The following is a 23,609-nucleotide window of genomic DNA, read 5'->3' as shown; positions in this document are numbered from 1 at the left end:
AAGGCAGCCATCCAGTGGGAGTTCATGCCGACCCAGTACATACCTGCCAAGAAGTTTCGGGCGATGGTGATCGGATCGATGTCGAGGGAAATGATGTACGGCAACCCACTACATACCTGCAAAGAAGTTTCGACTAATGGAGATCGGATTAAAGTCGAGGGGCATCATGCACGCCTCCGTATCATGGTGGTCCAATCTCGCAAGACCAGATAGCAGCAAGCAGGGTGTCTTGAAAAGCTTAGGCCTCGCTTTGACGATGGCCGTGTGCATGTCCCTCGAGCATGCAGCCAGCCGTAAGGCGCTCAACATATCCATACATGAACAACAGAGGTCGAGGATGTCACTAGGGAGATTGCTCCAATCGCGGCTCATATGGATGCTGCGCGGTTCGCGTTCGGCCATGGTGGAGTTTGGAAGGGGGCTTGATTTACGGGGGAGAAGGATGTCGGTACTGGAGCGGCTAGCGAGGGAATAGTGGTACTGGGGGAGGCGAGTGAGGCGACGGTACACGGGGGCACAGTGAGATGGAGACGGAGACGGAGACGGAGAAGGAGATGGAGATGGAGTGGTGCTATGGGAGCGGAGAGGGAGACGAGGCGAGGCGCCAATGTGTTGTACAGCAGCGGTGACAGACTGCACAATGCACAGGGTGAGGCTAACTTTGGTAACCCGAACACGCCGCCTGGACTAGTGTCAGGCGCAAGGTGTTGTCACTTCACTGTGAGGACCGGATGAATAGTATTTTGACCATCAAGTGTACCACAGTTGTACTACTACTACTAGTAGGAACATGAGTACTCCAGTATTGTATAGCGGAAATAGGTCTCCCTGCTAGCATGCATGTTCACTTCATCATTCAGGTATCATCCATATTGCGAGCAGAACCAAATTCTCGTGCATGCCCAATCAACACCCTGCCGCGATGCATGCAGTGGTCGTTCTGGTGCATCAACGACGGCATGCAGATTGTTCCACACTTGAGAAGAGGAAAAATGGAAAGGTAGAATGCGGCAGCAGAGGAAGAGAATGCTGGCTAACGAGGCTGGGAGGGGATCGAGCAGGAAGTTAATGCTCCATGCCTAAAGGTTTTGGGAAAACCTGATTTTTCATAAGGTGACTTATACTCGCCTAAACGGAGGGAGTATTCCTTAACCAGAGAATGTTGTGTCTCCCACTCACGTGCTAAAGAAAAACTATGACACATTTTTTTATCTGTTTGCATGCATAGGTCCCACCTATCAGGAAGGATGGGCACGTACACGAACAGGTACGGCTCATCAGTCTACCCGCATAGCCTTTTCGTTTAGTCTACCTAGCCATCTAATCAACTGCCTGCACGCCACTTCTCTCATTTACTTCTCCATCGGGAACCGATTATCCTCGGCTTCTTCACCTCCCCTTCGTCTTCATTTGCATCCAAACCCCGTACATATGCAAGCCAATCTCCACTCGCACCGAGCCTAACCTGTGAAACAGTGGGCAGGGGGAGAATTAGGAAATGGACACGGAAGTAGTCTTTAGAATGCATTTACTACGTGATCAAACTCATCTTACCTGCTCATCAGAGGAAATACGAGTGCCCCTCAACGTCGGCATCTCAAGGGGCATCAACTTGCAACTACGGCCACGCCGCGCTGGAGAGACCCCCAAGGAAACATCCTCGTGCATTCCATGGAACATCCAGATGCATTTGTATGAGTAGTTTATCTTGTGAGAGAAAAGGATGAACGAGGGAAGGCCTCTAGAGATAGAGATGGACACTACTACTACCAATGTGCTGGCCTGTGCATTGCAATGGATCCAAAGTAGTAGAATAATACTTGTTCACGTGCTTGAAATATAAACACTCTAGTTTTGATATACATGTGTCAGCAGACATGACAGCTTGTCCATGGAAGTTCAACCACGGCGACCATCACGTTTCTTGTTTCTACCACTGCCACGCCCACATGTGATTCCCACGACGCCGCTCCAACCCACAACACGACGTCCCCCGACGTGGACATGGATCCTCTGACGTGGCTATCACTGCCTTGCCCTGCCTTTCCTTCGCTGACAGGTGGGACCCATGCTTATGGGTCCCACATGTCAGTGACTGAATGGTAGGATTGTTCGCGTCAGGGGATCCTCATCCCCCCGACGTGCCCCTCATCCCTCTCGGCCCCATCACTCCTCTACCTTTGTGTGCATGACATGCAGGCCAGCTGAACTGCGGCGACCATCAACTTTCTACCACAGACACACCCGATTGGACGCGGTTTGCCTGCTCCGCTGCTGTGCTCCGATCCGTACTCCCGCACCATCGAATTTTCATCCAACGGCTGTGACACATTTCGTCCCGGGTATCAATCCTCAGCTAGAGTACTTATGTACTCCCTCGGTCCTTTTTACTCTGCACATTGGATTTGCCGAAAGTCAAACTTTGCTAAGTTTGACCAAGTTTATATTAGAAATTATTAGCATCTATAATATCTAATAAATATAATATGAAAATATATTCCAAGATGAATCGAATGATATTGGTGTTGTTATGTGAATGTCTATAATTTTTATATAAACTTGGTCAGAGTTGGATGAGATTGACTTCGGACAAACCTAATATGCAGAGTAAAAAGGACCGGAGGGAGTACTACAGGTAGTACCCGCCGGTGTGGCCATCTATGCCTCGTAACGCCCCGACGCCCAGCTGTGGCACCCTCGCCACAGCCACACCACCACCGGCTGGTTCATCTCGAACGAGTGAGTCGCGAACCACGCCACCACCATGAGAATGACATGTGGGCTAGCCGCATTTAAGGTCCGCATGTCATTGACTCATAGGCCGGGCACTAAGCCACTGAAGTTCGGTCCCGTGGGCCCCGAGAGGGAAATGTAACTCCTGCGGTAGGCCTTGTGGTGCTCCCGCAGTATGAGCTCGTGCCAAAACTGGAATTTGTTTCTTACTACTACCAACTACTAGTACTAGTAAGGTACACGTGCATTGCACGCATGAGATTCTGGTGGTTTGTGCATTATGCTTCTACATGTGGAGCTTTCTGGATTCTAACATGTGGCAAAATCTGGTGGAATGTAAGGTTAGGCAAGTTTGATTAACTTAGGTGAGTGTTGGGTTCAAGCCACACCTGAGGCAAGCCACACTAAGGCCCCACATGACATACACACAAAAAATGTGGCAAGATTCCCTTAGGCTTGCCAACTTGTTTCTCTCGTTTTGAAGAACTAATAACTTTGCCTAAGCTTAGTTGTTGCAAAGTTAGGGTATGTTTGATTCAAAGGATTTTCATAGGATCTTTGAAGGATTAGAATCCTTAGGAATTTTTCCTAGGTTGGTCGTTTGATTCGTAGGATTGAATCATGTAGAATATTTACCTAAGGATTCATTTGTACTACGTTTCACGGGAATTCTAACATGCACTCCAACCTCTTGAAAGAAATCCTTTGTTTTTCATGTGACACAATCAAACAAACTCAAATCCTATAGGGATCCAATGAACATGCCATTCCAATCCTACTTTTTCCCTATTCATGTGTTTCTGCAATCCTATGAATCAAAGAGGCCCTTAGTCATGAATTAAGTTCAACCATGGAGCCTTCTAGATTATACATGTGGAAGAATCTGGTGGATGATATCCAACGGCCAGTAGTGCTCGGATTTGCCATCTTTGTACCGTCGGATTCGCTTCATCCAACGACCAACTTTCAAAGTTTTTCACACAATATATAAGGGGTATAGATATAGATGTGCCGGTCCGTTGCAATGGATCCAAAGTATATATATATCTATTTAGTGGAGTGCACTCTAAACACATTATCTATTTATTTTTCTCTAACCTTCCGTAGCCATGCAACCAAGCCACATAAGCTTCATGGGTGCCCCCACATCATATTATTCATACTACGTTGATTGAAAAAAAGATAAATCACCCAAAACAAGATCTTCCCTTTTTTGTTCCTACGGTGTTGTGTCGTGCACGTACCTACTAGTTGTATAGTGGTAGTACTAGTAATATAGTATTAGGAGTAAAAACTTGGTACTAGTAGGAGTAGTACTAGTACGGAATGTTTCTACTCTATCAACGAGTCCCGTCTAACACCAAATTTCTTGGCTTCCATGCTACAGCTAGATCTTCCCCTCGTTTCTGTTTTCCAAACCGGCGGCGGGCGGGGTGTCGGTTTGCTCAACGGCGGTCCCACATGAAAGTGAAAATTCTAGGCAACACACCTTCCCTAAGCTATGTGTCATGCCAGACGGGCCGTGTTGTACTCCCGATTCCTGGGCGTGTGGGGTGTGACGCGAACGCGGCAGGCCTTTTCCTTTTACCAGCAATGTGCCTGTGCGTTGCGACGGATCCAAAGTAGTAGAATAGTAGTATTTGTTCACAAACTTGAAAGAAATCACTATTGTTTTGATATACTCCTAATATATTACTCCCTCCGTACCTAAATATTTGTCTTTTTGAGATTTCAAATGGACTATCACATACGGATTATATAGACATATTCTAGTGTTTCTAGCAAGATGCCCGCGTGTTGCACGAAGTTGATGGAAAAGGTAAGCACAACTTATAAATTGATGGATGGAGTACTAGTTATAGTGATGCATATAATTAAGCATAGGGATCGCACATGTCGGTATGACTAGAACGAGAATGCAACAGCACAATACGAATTAAGGCCACGATGATGCGATCGCAGTGGTGGTTACAGAAGGCAAGAAGAAAGATGGATCCACAAACGTACGACCTCCTCCTCCTCAACTTAGTGCGCCGGGCCACCGACCGGCGGCTAAGGAGCGGCGGCTTTTGTGGCGAGGTCGAGGTGCTTCTCAGCAAAGGCATCCAAGGCTTACAGCCGATTGAGGAAGGCCAACATCGTAGAGTCCTCACTGGCCTTGTAGATACCTATGTACATGATTTCCTCATACATGTGGATGTGTAGATCGACGAATTCTTGCAGGGCGAGCCGCCTCGCGGCGAGCGCGACCTCCAGGTGGACATTCTTCGTGGCGTCGGCGGGCAGTCGCAGGGCCACCAGTGCTTGAAAGAGGTTCTGGCCATGGAGGCCGATTAGGGTGGCAGGCAATGAGAAGCCCGGGCGCGCGGGCTAGAGGAGTACGGCGATGTCGTCCGCGAGCTTCTTGAGGACGGTGAACTTGTTGCTGGTGGCAACGATCATCTGGTCCAACTGAGAGTCATAGTTGGCGTCGAAGGCGGCCATCCACTAGCCGGTCTCCAACACCGTCTGGAGACAATCCTCGGCGCCATGCCGCAGGCCGGCGTCGTGGACCATCTAGCGCAGCCGCTGGCCGCTCACGAGCATCGCCGCCATGGGTCTGGAGTGAGCTCTTTTGCGCTTAGTGTAGGTGCTTAGGCAAATGCTTACGTGCGTACGATGTGGTAGATGCATTGGAATGGAGGGGCACCTTTATATGAGGGCAATGAGGGAAAACTGCGTTGCATTCACATCGTGCAGCCTCTTTTCCCGGACCTCCTCCTATTACTTCCCTCATGCATTAATTGAAGGTGGATGCATTGGTCGTTCAACATATCGGGAACCGCTACTCCCTCCCTCATTTGCATTAAAGCCGTATCGGGAACTGCATCGTCCGCTGTCAAATCGAATACTCCCTCTGTCTAGGTGAGTATTAAGTCATCTTACGAAAACCAAATAGTAAACGCATAGGCGTGGTGCATTAACTCTCACGTTGTTTCTTATTTTTTGACATAAATAGAGGAATCAACCAAGAAGAGATGTGGGGCTTGTATGCTTTTAATGACTTGAGACTATCAAACATGACATGCAGTGGTCAGTTCGTTGCACAAGAACAAATACAACCCACGTTAGCACACACGCATCTTATATAGCATCACATCCAATGGCTATAAAAGATGAATGAGACCAAATTATATCTCATCTAGATGAGTTCTAGCAAAACTGTATTAACAATACTTAGTACTCCTGCGCCATGTATCATATATTAGTATCATGTAGTACTTTATTTCTTTATGAGGTATCCAGATGGCACTGCACCGCCAAGAAAAGAGGGTAACATCAAAATTATGGACTACCTTTTTGAGTATGTTGGTAAGGTCCGGTCATAGTCACTTGTTGAAATCTCTAAAAAGACAAATACTCCCTCCGTCCGGAAATACTTGTCATCAAAATGGATAAAAGGAAATGTATCTAAACGTATTTTAGTTTTAGATACATCTCTTTTTATCCATTTTGATGACGTAGAAAACAGAGTTGGTGATGATGGTGTGCGTGCCATCCTGCAATATAGGCCGCCGGATTTATATCTAACGGATAGGAAAGAAACTATGGCAATTTTGCAAAAATATACCCACACGTCTCTACATGTTCGCAAATAAGGCCTTCCCTCGTTCAACCTTTTCTCTCACAAGATAAACTACTCATACAAATGCATCTTGATCCGTGCAACGCACGGGCAGCTAGCTTATTTCTTTTAAAATAGTTGTTGCGATAATTGGGTTGAAGTGATATATTTTATGTCTGCCCCGAATGATTTCAGATTCACTAGTAGTAACAAAGAAAAGGTTGCCTTGTTAATTAACAGAAAACAGGGTGAAAACTACCACATGAGGCCGGTAAAGACAAGGCACACTGGGTTCAGCGTCATCGTCACTACAGCTGTGCGCGCGCGAGAAGTCTACATATCGAGGGGGCTACCGAGCGAGGCACCGAGACACATTGTTTGAGAGAGAAACCAATTGACAGATTATGATCAGATTGAGTTGTCACCCTTCTGCTATCATTGTTGGGGGGGTGGGGGAGGGAGAGAAAGACGTATCGAGAGTGTGCGCGGTAGGCACAGAGGCACAACTAGCGAGTGTGTGTGTGCGCGCGCGTGTGTTTGAAAGAGGAGTAGATAGATTATTATCAAGATCGATGTGCCACCCTACTCCTTCGGTGCCGGGTAGTGTGTGTGTGTATGTATGTTTGAGAGAGAAGCCAGTCGATAGATTAGTATCAAGATCGAGGTGTCACCTTACTCCTTCGGTGTTGGGAAGTGTGGGTGTGTGGGGGGGCAGTGAGACTCACATATCTCTACTCTTATAAAAACAGAGTTGGTGATGATGGTGTTCCTGCCATCCTGCAATATAGGCCATCCGATTTATATCCGACGGACAGGAAGGAAACTATGGCCATTTTGCAAAAAGATACCCACACCCCTCTCCGCATTTGCAAATAAGGCATTCCCTCGTTCATCCTTTTCTCCCACAAGATAAACTTCTCATACAAATGCATCTTGATGTTCCGTGCAATGCATGGGCATCTTGCTAGTAGGGAGAAGGAGTTTGTGTGACACATATCTAGCTATATTAAGGGATAGGTAGATAGCATATGTGTGAGAGACATTATTATACTTTGAGACATTAGTGGTTGTGGGTGGGCGGAATTAAAGGGGTGGGCGTGTTAGACATAGAGAGCGTGTGTGTTTCTGTGTGAGAGACTTGTAGGACGGGCTAGAAAGACGAATTTAACCCTGACGGAGGGAGAGAAATACACGAAGTGCGCGTGTGTGATTCTGATGCCCACAGGGAAATGAGATATGTATGCGTGTGAGAGAGATTGCACAATTCATTCACGTATCACTATCTAGAGATCGTGGACGTGCATCGCCTGAACATAAGTCAATATCTACTTCTTATCGTGGCCAAAGGTATAATATCGATTCAACGCTATAAAGATTGGACACTCACATATCACATTTTTCTATTTAAATAAACCTATTCAGTTGTGCATGCCAAAGTTACAGTGATGTTTCTTCAAACAACCAATGTAGCTTCATGTACATGCACCATTGTTACTCTTGCATTCAAATTCATTAGTCTTGGATGATTTAAGTTTCTATTTTGAAGTAATAGACGTAATATTCATATATGAATTCAACGGGTACATAATTTATGAAATGGAGGCTATGTAATCATATGAGGTAACACTTTTAAGTAGCTGACTACAATATCCATTTCTTTTTGTGCGCCTCTACACTAACACGTCAATGCAGTATGTTGAAAGTAAATAACCAATGGCACTAAATTATCTATTTACATGAGAAATACATAGGCTAAGCGTTTGATCCCTTTTTTGTGAACGCGCCACTACACCCGTATGATTGGTCGCGCCCGTGTGAACGTCCAGGTTATCGGCGCATCATCCCGAGTTATTGTCTTTTTTCTGGGGTGGACTTCACACCAGTTATTAACTACTGACGCATGCCCCGTGTACACAGTCTAGCATGACCTTCCTGCTAGCACGGTCCAAAATTAGTTGAAACTGGATACAAACGATCCCGCGGGCGGCAAAATCTTCCGCCTCCTTCTAAAATTTCCACCACCTTAGTCTTTAGAATGCAAAATCCCCCTTTTGTCCTTGGTGCACGGAGACCAATAGTTACAATACCGCCCTCGTCTGCATGATAGGTCGGGGCTGCTTTGGTAACTTCCGGTTCCCCCACTACACGGCACCCCCATTTCCTCTCCCCCTCCCGCAAAAACGACTAACTCCACAGCACCAGAGCATCTTACATCACGCCGTCCGTACTTCATCGCCCTTTCTCCCCTCCCCTCTCGAAGCCCTAGACTGCTCATCCACCGGCATACCATAGCCCATTCACTGCCAGCGGCGTCCACCTCATCGGATCTGCTTCTCCGGCCGCATCTACCCCTCCCACCTCCCCTAGAACCAAGTAGACTGCTCATCTACCACTGTACCACAGCCCATTCAGTGCCGGCCTTGTCCACCATGCTGGATCTGCTTCGCCGGTACTCTCGTCAACTGCCACGCATCTGTAGCGGCTCATTCGTACTCCCCACTGGAGACGCTTTGTCCACACCCCCCGGAGCCGCCCAACCGACGCCCCCGTCGACGGCCTCTGATCCTCTTTGCCGACACCTTCCTCAACCCTACCGGAGCCGCTTCGCCGACACCATCGTCAACCCTACCGGAGTAGCTTCGCCTATACCATTCTCAACCCTACCGGGGCCGCTTTGCCAACTCACAAGTCCATGGCCTCAGATCTGCTTCCTCGCACCCCTCATCCAACCTACCGGAGCAGCTTCTAACGCCCCGTCCACGACCGTAGATCCGCATCGCCGACACCACCCTTAACCCAACCACCGGAGCAGCTTCTGACGCCCAGTCCACGGCCGCAGATCCGCATCGTCGACACCATCCTTAACCCAACCACCAGAGCAGCTTCTGATGCCCCATCCACGGCCGCAAATCCGCGTCGTCGACACCATCCTTAACCCAACCACCGGAGCAGCTTCACCTACGCCCTCGTCCACGGCCACAGATCCGCTTCGCCCACACCGTAGTCCACCCTACCGGAGCTGCTCCACAAACACCCTACTTGACAGTTCTAGATCTCCTTACCGGACCCCGACAGCCAAAAAAATCACCCTCGACGTTTCTAACCTGATTCCCACCGTCTGGAGAGATGCCAAGCACCCGCCACGGCCTAGGTACTTGTCACCTTTAAACCCGTCCAGCATCACGTGCCCGATGTACTTCAAATATACTAACTGGTCGTTGTTACCTGTTATGCAACTGGCAAAAACTACAAGGAGGATGTTTCTTCTGGATCTAACAGCTTGGCCAACCAAGATCCTGGACTGAGGATTTGCTATGATCTTGTAAGCATGTCTCTCTCTCTTGTATTGTTCTGTGCCTGCCAGCGTGCTTTGCTAGGATTTTCGACCAGTAATCCCTATGTGTAGACAATGATTTCTACTACTGGCTGCTAAATTAGATATGTATATGTCATACATGATACTACCTCGTACCTCCATTCCTAAATATAAGGCTTTCTAGAGATTCCACTATAGGCTACATACGGAGCAAAATGAGTGAATCTACACTCGAAAATGCATCTATATACATATGTATGTGGTCCATACTGGAATCTCTACAAAGACATATATTTAGGAACAGGGGCGGTACATTACACAAAATCGTAGGTGCATGTAGGAATTCCGGTGCACTACATTAGCCTCCCTTAGAGTGCCTGCTAGTCCAGCATACAGAGTCATGGCTAGTTTATGGTACACACACAATCGTTAATTGGTGGTTTAAATACGCGCAAGGGATATGCAATGTTGTATCATGTAGAGATGTATGAAATTAGCCATGTCAACTTGTAGATAGGGTTACACAATGAAAAAGTACAAGATGTATGTAGCAATTTCATGGAACATCGCAAAAAAAGGAGAGGCAACGGTGAGCCTATACAGTGTGCTATGGTATGTCACTCCTCCATTGCAATCATCATGACATGTTATTTGTATGCCAGTTCTATTAGCCAAGTTTCTTAGGGACAGTTATTACGAGTTATCCTAAGAAAATAAGCACCTGTGAATATAAGCTCCATGTAATAAGCCAACCAGTTCTTTTCATTGCGTTTTCAGCTTATCTTTGGTATGATCAAGGGAAAGTCTAGATTGCATTATATTTTTTTTCATTTTGCTGCCCATGTGGAAATTAATTGGACTTGCAAACATCACAAATTGAACCCAGTGCAATAATTAATATGATAGGAAAACAGACCATCACTATTTGCTCAAAATGCAAATACAAAGATACCATCTACTTGGCATAATCTACTTTGGTCAATGTTTTCCATAGAGATCTCATTGCCTAATTTAAACGAAGAAGGCATGACCCACATTTAAATGAAGAACAATTATTTATTAAAATTCGATGGTCCAAGTGGCTGGTTATTATCGTATAGCAGCACCACCTGAAAGCATCATATAGCAGCAGCAACTCATAGCAACTCATCATACAGCAGCAGCAGTCTGCAATTCATCATATACCAGCAGCAGCTCATAGCAATTCATCATATAGCAGCAGCAGGAGCAGCTCATAGCAATTCATCATATAGCAGCAGCAGGAGCAGCTCATAGCAATTCATCATATAGCAGCAGCAGGAGCAGCTCATAGCAATTCATCATATAGCAGCAGCAGGAGCAGCTTGTAGCAACTCATCATATAGCAGCAGCAGCTCATAGCAATTCATCATATAGCAGCAACAGCTCATAGCAACTCATCATACAGCAGCAGCAGCAGCTCATAGCAATTCATCATATAGCAGCAGCAGGAGCAGCTCATAGCAATGCATTATATAGCAGCAGCAGAAGTAGCTCATAGCAATTCATCGTATAGTGGATCAGAATGAAAATTTGGCAAAAAATCAGAGGAGATCCTCACCTTGTTGGATGAGCTCATCCTTTAAAAGCACCTCAAGGCCATGGCCTGGGAGGAGGGGAGGGGGAATAAGGTGCCTTCTGCCGCAGTGTGGCATCAGCCGTAGTTGTGCAGCGTCCGCCGGAGTAGTGCGTTGGACGGACCACAGTGGAGCAGCTGCTGGAGACCATGAGAATGAGGCGCAGCGCCAGAGGGAGGAGCATCCAGGGAGATTTACCCCTACCCGCCGGCCATGTAGCCTAGCTGGACATAGCATCGTCGAGGACCGGGCCAGATGGGACCAGTGGCGACGGCTCGCTGGAGGAACCCTAGTGCTGCATGCAGGGGATCGAGGTAGAGGGAAAGGGGAGAGGAGATGCAAGCGGGCAGGGCAATGAATGCTTGCATGTTTGTTTTTACTTGAGGGTCAGGTGTGACACGGGCGTCAACAGTTGCATTTTGAGTGTAATATAGGTAGACAACAGAGTCATTTCACTATTCCCCTTCCCTTCAATTTTTAGTGAGGTTCTACCCGAAACACCCCCCTCCAAAGCGAAATTAGTTAAGCCCAAGCCCATAACTCAAAAATGACTTCTTTACATCTTTTATGGCTTATTTTGACAATATGCCCTGAAAAGGCGGAATCGAACTGGCCCTTAACCTGCAATTCAATTGTGCGTGCAATGATGAATAACTCCTGCCTGCTATCTGTACATTTAGGCATCATCATACATGGCATAACCTAATACATGTGCATTCCATTGTAGAATCTGGTATATGCAATGTTTATGTTAGTTCATACGTTGCACATGATGTTTAAATGCCCCTTAAATCTAGTCAGTCAAGTGATCGTCTTTAAGCCTCCTTCTTGGCTTCTTTTCTTGATATGTAAGATTTGCTCACACATCTGTTCAATTGCTTGTTTGTATCAGCCAGCCATACTAGGAATGTTTGCTTTGATTACTTGATGTTCTTGACCTAACACTCTAACAGAGCTTGTCAACGATTTAAACACTAAGGGCTGCTATAGTGGGGCCTTGTCTAACTCATAGGTGACATAAAGGTTTGGCTGTACACTATAGTAGGCTCGCCAAGAGTACCTGGAGATCCAGTTCGAAGGTATGCCTAGTTTTTACATAGTGCAGACATAGTAAATCTTCATTTCATTGTGTGCAAGTGCAAGAGATGCGGCATGTTTCATTATGTGGTGTTGTTTTGTTATAATCTCATTCTTTTGTGTTCACAGACTGGAAAGTATGCATATTTATCTTCCAAGGAGACGAGTAACTAGTTTGTGTCACCTTGTAGAGAGGGTGCAATGAAGATAAGATTGAGGATTTCCAAGTACAAGATGTTAGGAAGGAGCCTTGCAAGAGAAGTAGGAGCTGCGCTGAGCCTCTTCAACCTGCTAAGGTAAGTCACTGTATGCAACTCAACAGTTCAATTCCTTGTTTGTTTCAGGCATAGTTAATTTTCTCTTTTCAATTGCTTTATTTGTCCTCAGTTAATGAGATGCCCAAATAATCATGCCTGATGTTCGGTACTTGTATCACTATTAGTTGACATAATTAAAAGCCTTACCATTTAATTACTCTGCCGAAGTGTGCCTGCAACTTTGAAGTCTATTAACCAACTATTATTGCATGAGGCTCACAATCTAGTTTATACTACGCTAATGATTGCATAGTTTTGCCTGTTGTAGTATGTTTGTATGAAACCCTCTGCTGTTCATTATGCTCCCTAAGACTTTAATTGAGGCACAGAATGGCCAACTGCTTGCTTACTTGTACGCAACGTGCTGTCTAAATTTGTAACTTGTCTGTGTTTTCGATTGGGTCCCAACATCATGCTCCTCTGGTGAGCTAAGAGGGATTTCTGTATGCAGGCCGCACAGACTATCTTTTTTATAATTTTTTAAAATACCACCTGCTTATGCTTCATGACGTGTAACAATTTTTTTGAAAGTGACGTGTAACATTATTGTTAGTCCTGTTTTGCCATGTAGTACAAAATAGTGGCTTGTTCGCATCACTGTTGTAACTATATTTTTGCCCTAGTCATGTGTACTTACAGAAACATTTCAGGATGAAGTGACATCAACACAAAGATCTGCGAGCAGTGCGGCATGGCGTTACTGAATGATTATGGATTGGAATTGGAATGTGCTGATGTTCTCGAGCATCAACTAGAGGTGGCAAGACAACGTGTACATGATTGTCAACGTATAATCAACAAGTTGAGACTGGACATGCAGGTATTAGATGCAGGAGTCAAAAAAATGAAACAAGACACTGACGTAACCATGAAGGAATTGGATATTTTGCAGACTGAAATTTGTGCTATCTGAATCCGGCCAATCCTATTTTTTGAAGAGATTATAGTTCAAATTGAGTTAAGTTGATGCGTGTTCATGATGTATGAGCTGTATTTGCCCAGTGTATGTAATTTGTTGTTTGTGTATGCTTTATTATCACCTGTGCTGAACCATAATGCCCAGTGGGTATAATCGGCTGTAATTTCTTTATTGTATAGTGTAGGATTATTCTACCTTTCTATGCCTTGATCTCTTTGTTGTATAGTGTATGCTTTTAGAGGTGATAGTATTGAGTAGGATAATTCTTTGAATATGCTATATCGTTCAAACGGGGGCCAACTCGCCCGACCATGGCCCTTCACGGGCCGTCGGATCCATGGGCCTTCTACGTCTCGTAGGATCCATGGGCCTTCTACGTCTTGTAGGATCCATGGGCCTTCTACGTCTCATAGGATCCATGGGCCGCTGACTCATTTATGGGTCTTGTACGGGCCTTTAATGGGCCATAGACGGGCCTTTAATGGAAATCGTACATTTTATGGGCTGACCATAACGGGCCGTTAATAGGCCGTATTTGGTGATGCTAGGAAAATGGCCCAACAGACTAACGGTCCACAAACGGGCCGACTGTAACGACGGGCTGAATTTGGCCCACAAGCAGAAAATGACAGTAAAGTACCTTAAAGGTCAAACTAAGTTGAATAAACGACATGCTAAATGGAGTGAATCTATTGAGTCTTTTCCTTATGTGATCAAGTACATTAAGGGCAAAGAAAATGTTGTGGCGGATGCTCTTTCCTACATATGCATGCTTGTTACTCAACTTGAGCTAAATGTTATTGGCTTTGAGCATATTAAAGATCTTTATGCAAATGATCCTTCCTTTGCACTTCCATATGCAAATGTCTTACTCACACTTGTTGGGAGAACTATTATCTCAAGGATGGCTACCTTATGTGTGCTAACAAACTTTGTATACCCGAGTCTTCTCCTCGTTTGTTACTTTTGCAAGAGGCTCACGGAGGTGGACTTATGGGACATTTCGGGCATGACAAGACCTTCGCCACACTCTCCTTCAATTACTTTTGGCCAAAGATGTTCCGCAACGTGGCACGTTCACCAACAAATGCTCTACATGCCGCAAAGCTAAGTCCAAAGCTCAATCTCATGGATTAAATATGCCACTTCCAATTCCCTATCAAACATGGGAAGATATTAGTATTGATTTCGTGATTGGTTTGCCTAGGACTACAAATGGAAAGAATTATGTATTTGTTGTTATGGACCGATTCTCCAAAATGGCACATTTCATCCCATGCAATAAGATAGACGATGCTTCACATATTGTTAATCTTTTTGTAGGGAAATCTTGAGGTTGCATGGAGTACCAAGGACCATTGTGTCGGACCGGGACGTCAAGTTCTTAAGCTAATTTTGGAAGACCATATGTGCCAAGCTCGACATCAAGATTCTTTTATCCACGGCCTATCATCCCCAAACCGATGGCCAAATGGAAGTCACCAACCCGACGCTATCTATGCTCCTACGTGTGTTGATAAAGAAGAACATCAAGGAGTGGGAGGAGTGCTTACCCATCACCGAGTACGCCTACAATTGAGCTTGACACACTACTACCGGCAAGTCCCCCTTCGAGGTTGTCTACGGATTCAACCCATTGTCCCCATTGGACATTCTACCTCTTCCACTCCAAGAACGCGCAAACATGGATGCAAGTGCAAGGGCAAGTTTTCTCAAAAAGATGCATGAAGATACAAGGGCAACGATCGAGCGTCAACACTACTAGGAAAAAGGCTACTAGCAACGCGGGTATCCGCGCTACTAGTATCGCGCTACAGCTAATAGTTAGTAGTAGCGTGCATTAAACCCGCGCTACTACTAACTTTGTTACTAGTAGCGTGTGCCACCCACGCTACTACTAACGTATTAGAAATTAAAAAAATAAAATCAATCAATTCCATTCTATCACACAATTGTCGTATCTACTATCACAGTTCCTCATTGTAGAGGCAACTCATGTATAATTCATATCTTTTACATAAGTAAGAGTGTAAACATAGTATTGTGCGTGTCAGCTACCTACGTAAGTGGTCCTTGCCATGCAAATTCAAAAATTTACCACTACTTCTAGACGTCAGAGACTGAGACACGTTGTTATGGTCCGATCCAAAAATTGGCTCACTCCTCAATGCGTGGCGCCTTCCCGGCCTGATCTCGCGGCCTGCAGCTGCGACGAAACATAGCGGGCAGCCTTGACGAGCCACACTTGACCGATGGCAGCCGCCGCCTTGAGTTGTGACGCCGTCACGTCCCTCGCACTAGCCCTCAGCTCAAGCAGGCCCCGGTCGATGTCGGCCTCGTGCCACGCCACCAGCGGATGGAGGAAGCCATCGTACACGTGCCCCGCACCCTGAAATCCGAAGACCATTAAGATTCAGATTCAGAATTGGCCACATAACGAATCAGGTCTATCTGAAATGTGGATCATCTCTCGGGCTCGGGTTGTCTGACCGACTGCTTACCCGTGTGCTGGGCTACCAGAGGTAGATGATGAGCAGTAGCTTCGCCTCTCCGTACATCGGCAGACACGACACCGTCCAGTCCACGAACCTCTCGACGACCGTCGGCATCGCCACTAGAACCCTGCAGTATTACCAACAGTGGTTCAGAAACTTCAGAAGAATGACACGGAAAAATAATGCGGTGCATGTCGATGAAAAAGACAATCAGTGAAAAAGACAAGGAGCATACTAACCCCTTCACGCAGTGAAAATATAATGTAGAGTAGTAAAAGTGGAACATGGCTCAGCATTTGCATTGATAGGGTCAGATATACAATTGGGGATCCACTAGGTAAATAAATAATTATCATAAATCAACAACATAGTTTGCATTTAACATACTTTAAATAGTGTCTGGCATCCTTGAGGAAAACCCAAACGTTGCTACCTTCTTCGGGGCTCGAGCATGAACTGATGCGCTCTGCTTCTTGTACATACGGCTGTGCTGCTACGATGTTTATGCAAGGGGGTCAGTGTTAAAATAACACTGAATTTTCTATGAGAGGGGATGGAATGCCTTAATTCACAATACTAACCTGATTGACCACCTGTTGCCACACAAATCTATGGTGTTCAGGAGTTCGGTAAAATGGATCAGACAATGCCCCAAACTGCTTAAAAGGAAGATACAGAAAGAGATAAGTACTTGTAGAGCAGGTCTGTACTAATGATACTAAATATACTATTCTCAAAAAGTAAACATAAAACTAAATTCGGTAGGTAGACCTGACAATTGTTGTCTCCGTTAACCTTGAGCTCAACCAGGCCATACAACACCAACTTGTCGAGAAGTCTTCGGTGATCTGAAAAGGCTGCATTTATCATATTATCTTAACCAGAAACAGGGCAAAATCCAAGAATTCCATAAAGAGCAAATATTTAGCATGTGGATCATCACATTTCAAGTAGAAGCACTATAGGTGAAATCAACTCGTCAGATTAGATATACAAGCACACTGCCTATGTGCCCTTGAACTCTCCAATACGAGATCATCAATCCATGCTAAACTACAGCATGCTTGGAATCATGTACACAACAGTCACACCAAGTGTAGATGCACGACTCAGAACAAGTAGTAGCCATAAATAAACAGAGTGAAGCAAACAAATTAACATCAAATCAATCGACCCACTCGGATCACAAACCATACTTGAGCAGTTTTAGAATCAGCAAATGGGGGAGGCTCACCGGGGGCGTAGAAGCTGAGCATCCGGTTGGTATGGTACCTGACAGACAGAGGAATGGAAATCCATCAGTAATGAGGAGTGGAGAATGCATGAGGTTACGATCAGTGGGAGAATCCGTGTGCCTATGGTTGGTGGATCGGCCAGGATTTCATGGTTAACAAGCCCCTCATACATATGTCTCTCCGACGGCACAGGCATTCGACTGGATCTCGAGCTAGCACGACACAGAAATTGGGAATCGGAGCAGAGAGGCACGACACAGGCAACCTTTTTCTCAATCACGCGTCAAAATGTGTGACATTTTGTGCTAAGGATTGGGAAGAACCCGCCAAGGCCTACAACACCACAAAGGAGACAAGGATAAAAAATGAAACAAAACATAAACCGGCATGTTGGTTGGTCAAGCAGGCAGATAAAGCTTTTTTAGGTCTATCGCGCGAGCTGAGCCGCCGTAAGTTTGCCTCATTGGAGACTACCTCTGTCAACGCCTTGCCATCCTGAAGGGAAAAGTTTAGAAAGTTCTAGCTACCTCCGATTCCTAATTTTGGTCCTGATGTACACAGCAAGGATTGGCTAATACCCAGGATCTGCTGGTTCTTTTATTGGTATTTCACCACTAATTTGGTGATTACTGCCTCCTAGAACCAAGTATGGACGATTTACAATCATTACTAGAAACTTAGGCAACATGCATAGAACTTTAGGGATAATTTCATGGACTGATTAGGCATCGCCTACTTGCTCACATGTGAAGGTGCAACGCTAGACTAATGGAAATAAACATTTGGCAATACTTACACTCTCCCCTCTTTGACTGCAACACACGTGCAGCAGCATTGTGGCATTTCCACAAACACCTCGTGACCACAAGGAGGCCCCTGCCGATGAACTTGACTTCAAACTCGTCGAACTGGCACAAACCATCAGGGGATGAGAGGCAAATTTCTAGGATGACGGTGACTTCTTACCAGTCTGACGCTACTGGAGCCGAGCACTTCATCACCAGAGGCGAGACAGACTGGCGTGGTAGGCGTCCTGCCATAGCGAAGTGGCCACGTCACTTCGGCCGCCCCAGCTCGCCAGCACGTCATGGACGGCCCGCTCATTCTGCATCGACAGCTGCTGGGCCCTCCCGTCGTCGGACTCGTTCAAGGCGCACTCCCCCTTCCCGTGCAACGTACACTCGCAGGAGCTGGAGCCTCCGGCGGCAGCGGCAGAGCTCGCCCGCCCAACTATGCTAATCACCAACGCTTGTTGAGGTCGGAAGCGGAGGCGGAGGCGCGGCGGGGAGCACGGTGGTCTCCGGGACGCGCTTGTTGAGGTCGCGCAGGATCTCGACGAGCGGACGCGTGATCCCCAATGGCGCGGCATCCAACGGCACCACGTAGTTGCCAGTCGAGGCCGCCGCGGCGAGCACCACCCTGCCCCTCCTCTGCCACTCCGGCGCCACGGACATGCGCACGCGGCTACGGCGGAAGCCGCGAGGGGAGCGGCGAGGAGGCAAGGGTCCGCGCGAGGGAGGCGGCGGCGGTGGCTTCCATGGGGATCGGAGCGGAGGAAGGTGGGAGCTTGGGGGAGTGTTGCGCGCAGCCGGTGCTTGCCGGAACTGGCCTGCATGGGTGGTGGCGGCGGCGAGGAGATTGTGGGGAGAGGAGCAGGTGAGTTCGTGAGAGAGTTTTTTTAGGGATGAGAGAGAGAGTGGTGGGGTGGGAATGGATCGGGCCGGGGTGGATGGTGCAGTAGTGGACACGCTTAGTAATAGCTACACACTTATTAGTAGTGTAGGTTTTATACCCCTCGCTACTACTATGGCCTGTCCCGGGGACATGGTGGAGACCACTTAGTAGCAGCACGGGTTTATACTCCTTGCTACTACTATCAACTTAGTAGTAGCGCGGGTTTTATACCCCTCGCTACTATTAATTAGCAGTAGCGTCTCCTTTTAAACCGCGCTACTGATAAGTCTCTATGTATAAGGTTTTCCCTAGTAATGCAAGTACACTGCATCGCCACCAGGCTCAACATCAACAAGATACCAATGGTGTTCCAACCAGGAGATCGCGTATGGCTTCATCTTTGCAAGGACCGTTTCCCCAACGAGTGCAAGTCAAAGCTACTACCATGAGTCGACGGACCCTTCAAGGTGCTAGCACGCTACAACGACAACGCTTGCAAAATTGACATCCCACGAGACAAGTATAACATAAGCGACATCTTCAACGTCAAAGACTTGGCCAAGTACCATGGTGATAAAGACCACGATCAGTGGACAGATCTCTCCCAAGGGGGGGAGATGATGCGGAGCATCCTTCCATCATCCCCATGGATTCTACACAAACACATCAAGCCCATGACAAGAGCTAGAGCACGCGCAATATAAACCAAGGTGAACTCTTTCCTACCTGACATGCCTATGAACACAAACGAGACTTGGGTGTTACCTCATCAAAATGTATTGTGTGTACTTAGGTACAAAGAGGAACACTTCCAAGTAGCTAAGGAGCATCACCAAGTCCAAGGAGAAGCGCCCCAAGTCGCCAAGGAGGAAGGAGTCCACAAGAATCTGGACAGAAGGTCCCAGGCGACCCCGTGCGCACGGGCCCCCGAGACCCCGTGCCCATGGGCTACACAGGGAGCTACGGCTATAGCACCCCATGCGCATGGGCGTGTATAGTGCGCACGGGACCCCGTGCACATGGGCCCTACAGGATGAGCGGCTGAGATTGCTGTTGGGCCTCCACTTCGCATCCACTTCGTCTCCTACCTCCCCAAGCCTATATATTTTGTACCTAGACCATATGTTAGGGTTAGCAAAGTATATGTGAGATATTTGTGAGCTTTGCTCCTTCTACCTTTCGTCTTGTGGATCAAGACCCCTTTAGGGAAGAATCCTTGTGGATTTCAACCGTGTGGTGTTCTCTATGGGAAGAATTAGAGACAAGGAAGAAGAAGGGTTAGGAGACGTAGGATCTTCATCCAACCGCCTGAAATGGTCGACTGACCCAAATGACAAAAGTCACGCGAATTGCATGCAGACAAGCCTTTATATTCAGTACCATCATCGTAGCTGCTTAGCACTGCACCTGAATCCATCAAGCTAAACAATGTGCCACTCATAATTCAAAACTTGTTGCTCAAATATGAATCTGATATGATGCTGATATTACTAAAATAGATAACGTTTAATTGTTCAGCTAATGTTCCTACTTTACTTTTGAAAAGCACGTGCACCACATATAGAGAGACAACAGGGAGTTGCATTCTTAATGCACTCCGGTTCATCATGTGTGGGCACTGCGCAACGAACATTTTATTATCCAAAATCTGCTTGCTCTTCTTTAGCATGTTCATCTTCCGTTCTTCTTTAATAAGTACTCTCTCCGTTGCTAAATACAAGTCTTTGTATAGATTCCACCATGGACTACATATGGAGCAAAATGAGTGAATCTACACTCTAAAATGTATCTATATACATCTGTATGTGATACATAGTGGAAATCTCTACAAAGACTTATATTTTGGAACGGAGGGAGTGTGATAGTAGTATAGTATGTTCCTTTTAGTGAAGATGAGCAGGGACATTTGTAGTGTAGAGGTCTATATGGTCGGTTGTGATGGACACTTTGAACTCTTCGGGCCTCTTTGATTCATAGGATTTTGTAAACATGGGAATAGGAATTGTAGTGGCCTGCCCACTTGAATCCTATAAGATTAGCAAGGAAATGCGGGGAGTTGTGTCTCCTTTGAGAGTTACACTGATATTAATAGTACCGCACCTTAAGTTGAAGAGAGCTGGTATCTGAAGCCTTTCTAGCCGTACCGGCAATACTAGCACATATATTCCAGCAAGTTCCACTTTGCTGATTTTACTCCTGATGCTTATGGTTTTCTCATTATATCTACACTATGATCTGTGTAGCTGCTTTGTGTCGCACTAGCAGCAGTCCACTCTTGAAGCTAAACAACAGACCAATCAAAAGTCCAAAGCTTACTTCTTCAAATACGAATTGTGATATGATACTGACATTAGTTAACAGACACACATTTAATTGGTCACGTAATGCTCCCACTTGATTTTCCAAATGCACGTGTCCACATATAGAGAGACATCATGGAATTGCATTTCTTTGGGCACTCTGATTCATCATGGGTGGGCAACCAACATTGTATAGAAAGAAGGGGAATCTCAATAATATGCTTCCTCTTTTGTTCTTTAACATGTTCCTCTTCTGTTCTTCTTTAGTAAGCACAGTATGTTGCTTGTCGGGAAGGGGAGCAGGGACATCTGCAGTCGACACCTCTATTGGGCCAGTTCTGCTAAATGATTTTGCACTTCGAGTTGGTCTGCCATGAAGGAAATATGCCCTAGAGGCAATAATAAAGTTATTATTTATTTCCTTATAATCATGATAAATGTTTATTATTCATGCTAGAATTGTATTTACCGGAAACATAATACATGTGTGAATACATAGACAAACAGAGTGTCACTAGTATGCCTCTACTTGACTAGCTCGTTAATCAAAGATGGTTATGTTTCCTAACCATGAACAATGAGTTGTTATTTGATTAACGAGGTCACATCATTAGTAGAATGATCTGATTGACATGACCCATTCCATTAGCTTAGCACCCGATCGTTTAGTATGTTGCTATTGCTTTCTTCATGACTTATACATGTTCCTATGACTATGAGATTATGCAACTCCCGTTTACCGGAGGAACACTTTGGGTACTACCAAACGTCACAACGTAACTGGGTGATTATAAAGGAGTACTACAGGTGTCTCCAATGGTCGATGTTGGGTTGGCGTATTTCGAGATTAGGATTTGTCACTCCGATTGTCGGAGAGGTATCTCTGGGCCCTCTCGGTAATACACATCACATAAGCCTTGCAAGCATTACAACTAATATGTTAGTTGTGAAATGATGTATTACAAAACGAGTAAAGAGACTTGCCGGTAACGAGATTGAACTAGGTATTGGATACCGACGATCGAATCTCGGGCAAGTAACATACCGATGACAAAGGGAACAACGTATATTGTTATGCGGTCTGACCGATAAAGATCTTCGTAGAATATGTAGGAGCCAATATGGGCATCCAGGTCCCGCTATTGGTTATTGACCGGAGACGTGTCTCGGTCATGTCTACATTGTTCTCGAACCCGTAGGGTCCGCACGCTTAAGGTTACGATGACAGTTATATTATGAGTTTATGCATTTTGATGTACCGAAGGAGTTCGGAGTCCCGGATGAGATCGGGGACATGACGAGGAGTCTCGAAATGGTCGAGACGTAAAGATCGATATATTGGACGACTATATTCGGAGTTCGGAAAGGTTCCGAGTCATTCGGGTATTTATCGGAGTACCGGAGAGTTACGGGAATTCGCCGGGGAGAAGTATTGGGCCTTATTGGGCCCTGCGGGAAAGAGAGAGGGGCTGCCTAGGGCAGGCCGCGCGCCCCCCCAAGGCCTAGTCCGAATTGGACTAGGGGGAGGGGCCGCACCCCCTCCTTCCTTCCCCTCTCTCTTCCCCTTCCTAGTCTCCTACTCCTACTACATGGAAGGATCCCTAGTTGGACTAGGAAAGGGGGAATCCTACTCCCGGTGGGAGTAGGACTCCCCTATGGCGCGCCTCCTCCCTAGGCCGGCCTCCTCCTCCCTCCCTCCTTTATATACGGGGGCGGGGGGGCACCCTAGACAAACAAGTTGACACAAGTTGATCCACGTGATCGATTCCTTAGCCGTGTGCGGTGCCCCCTGCCACCATATTCCTCGATAATACTGTAGCGGAGTTTAGGCGAAGCCCTGCTGCTGTAGTTCATCAAGATCGTCACCACGCCGTCGTGCTGACGAAACTCTTCCCCGACACTTTGCTGGATCGGAGTCCGGGGATCGTCATCGAGCTGAACGTGTGCTCGAACTCGGAGGTGCCGTAGTTTCGGTGCTTGATCGGTTGGATCGTGAAGACGTACGACTACTTCCTTTACGTCGTGTCATCGCTTCCGCAGTCGGTCTGCGTTGGGTACGTAGACAACACTCTCCTCTCGTTGCTATGCATCACATGATCCTGTGTGCGCGTAGGAAAATTTTTGAAATTACTACGAAACCCAACAGTGGCATCTGAGCCAGGTTATTGATGTTGATGTTATATGCACGAGTAGAACACAAGTGAGTTGTGGACGATACAAGTCATACTGCCTACCAGCATGTCATATTTTGGTTCGGCGGTATTGTTGGACGAGACGACCCAGACCAACCTTACGCGTACGCTTACGCGAGACCGGTTCCCTCGACGTGCTTTGCACAGAGATG

At 46.4% G+C, this 23,609-nt stretch overlaps 1 protein-coding gene across 5 annotated transcripts; it reads right to left on the bottom strand.

Moving 5' to 3' along the window:
• Nucleotides 1-15,523: 15,523 nt before the first annotated feature.
• Nucleotides 15,524-18,526, bottom strand: LOC119354174. 5 transcript variants are annotated; one of them, XM_037620885.1, is made up of 8 exons: nt 18,258-18,526; nt 18,088-18,167; nt 17,291-17,328; nt 16,828-16,913; nt 16,638-16,712; nt 16,490-16,549; nt 16,063-16,183; nt 15,524-15,950 (listed from the first exon to the last, which is right to left on the bottom strand). In XM_037620885.1, the coding sequence occupies exons 1-8, from the start codon at nt 18,393-18,395 to the stop codon at nt 15,871-15,873; spliced, it is 678 nt and encodes a 225-aa protein (XP_037476782.1). In that variant the 5' UTR covers nt 18,396-18,526; the 3' UTR covers nt 15,524-15,870. The 5 variants fall into 5 exon arrangements, with proteins under 5 accessions (XP_037476782.1, XP_037476783.1, XP_037476784.1 ...); XM_037620886.1 differs by having other exon boundaries at nt 16,490-16,546; XM_037620887.1 differs by having other exon boundaries at nt 16,828-16,904.
• Between the last annotated feature and the right edge of the window lie 5,083 nt (nt 18,527-23,609).

This window comes from Triticum dicoccoides, chromosome 2A (assembly GCF_002162155.2).
Source record: "Triticum dicoccoides isolate Atlit2015 ecotype Zavitan chromosome 2A, WEW_v2.0, whole genome shotgun sequence".
In the NCBI taxonomy this organism is placed as follows: domain Eukaryota; kingdom Viridiplantae; phylum Streptophyta; class Magnoliopsida; order Poales; family Poaceae; genus Triticum; species Triticum dicoccoides.
The sequence above is the reverse complement of the archived record's forward strand: the minus strand, read 5'-3'. Positions and strand labels throughout refer to the sequence as shown.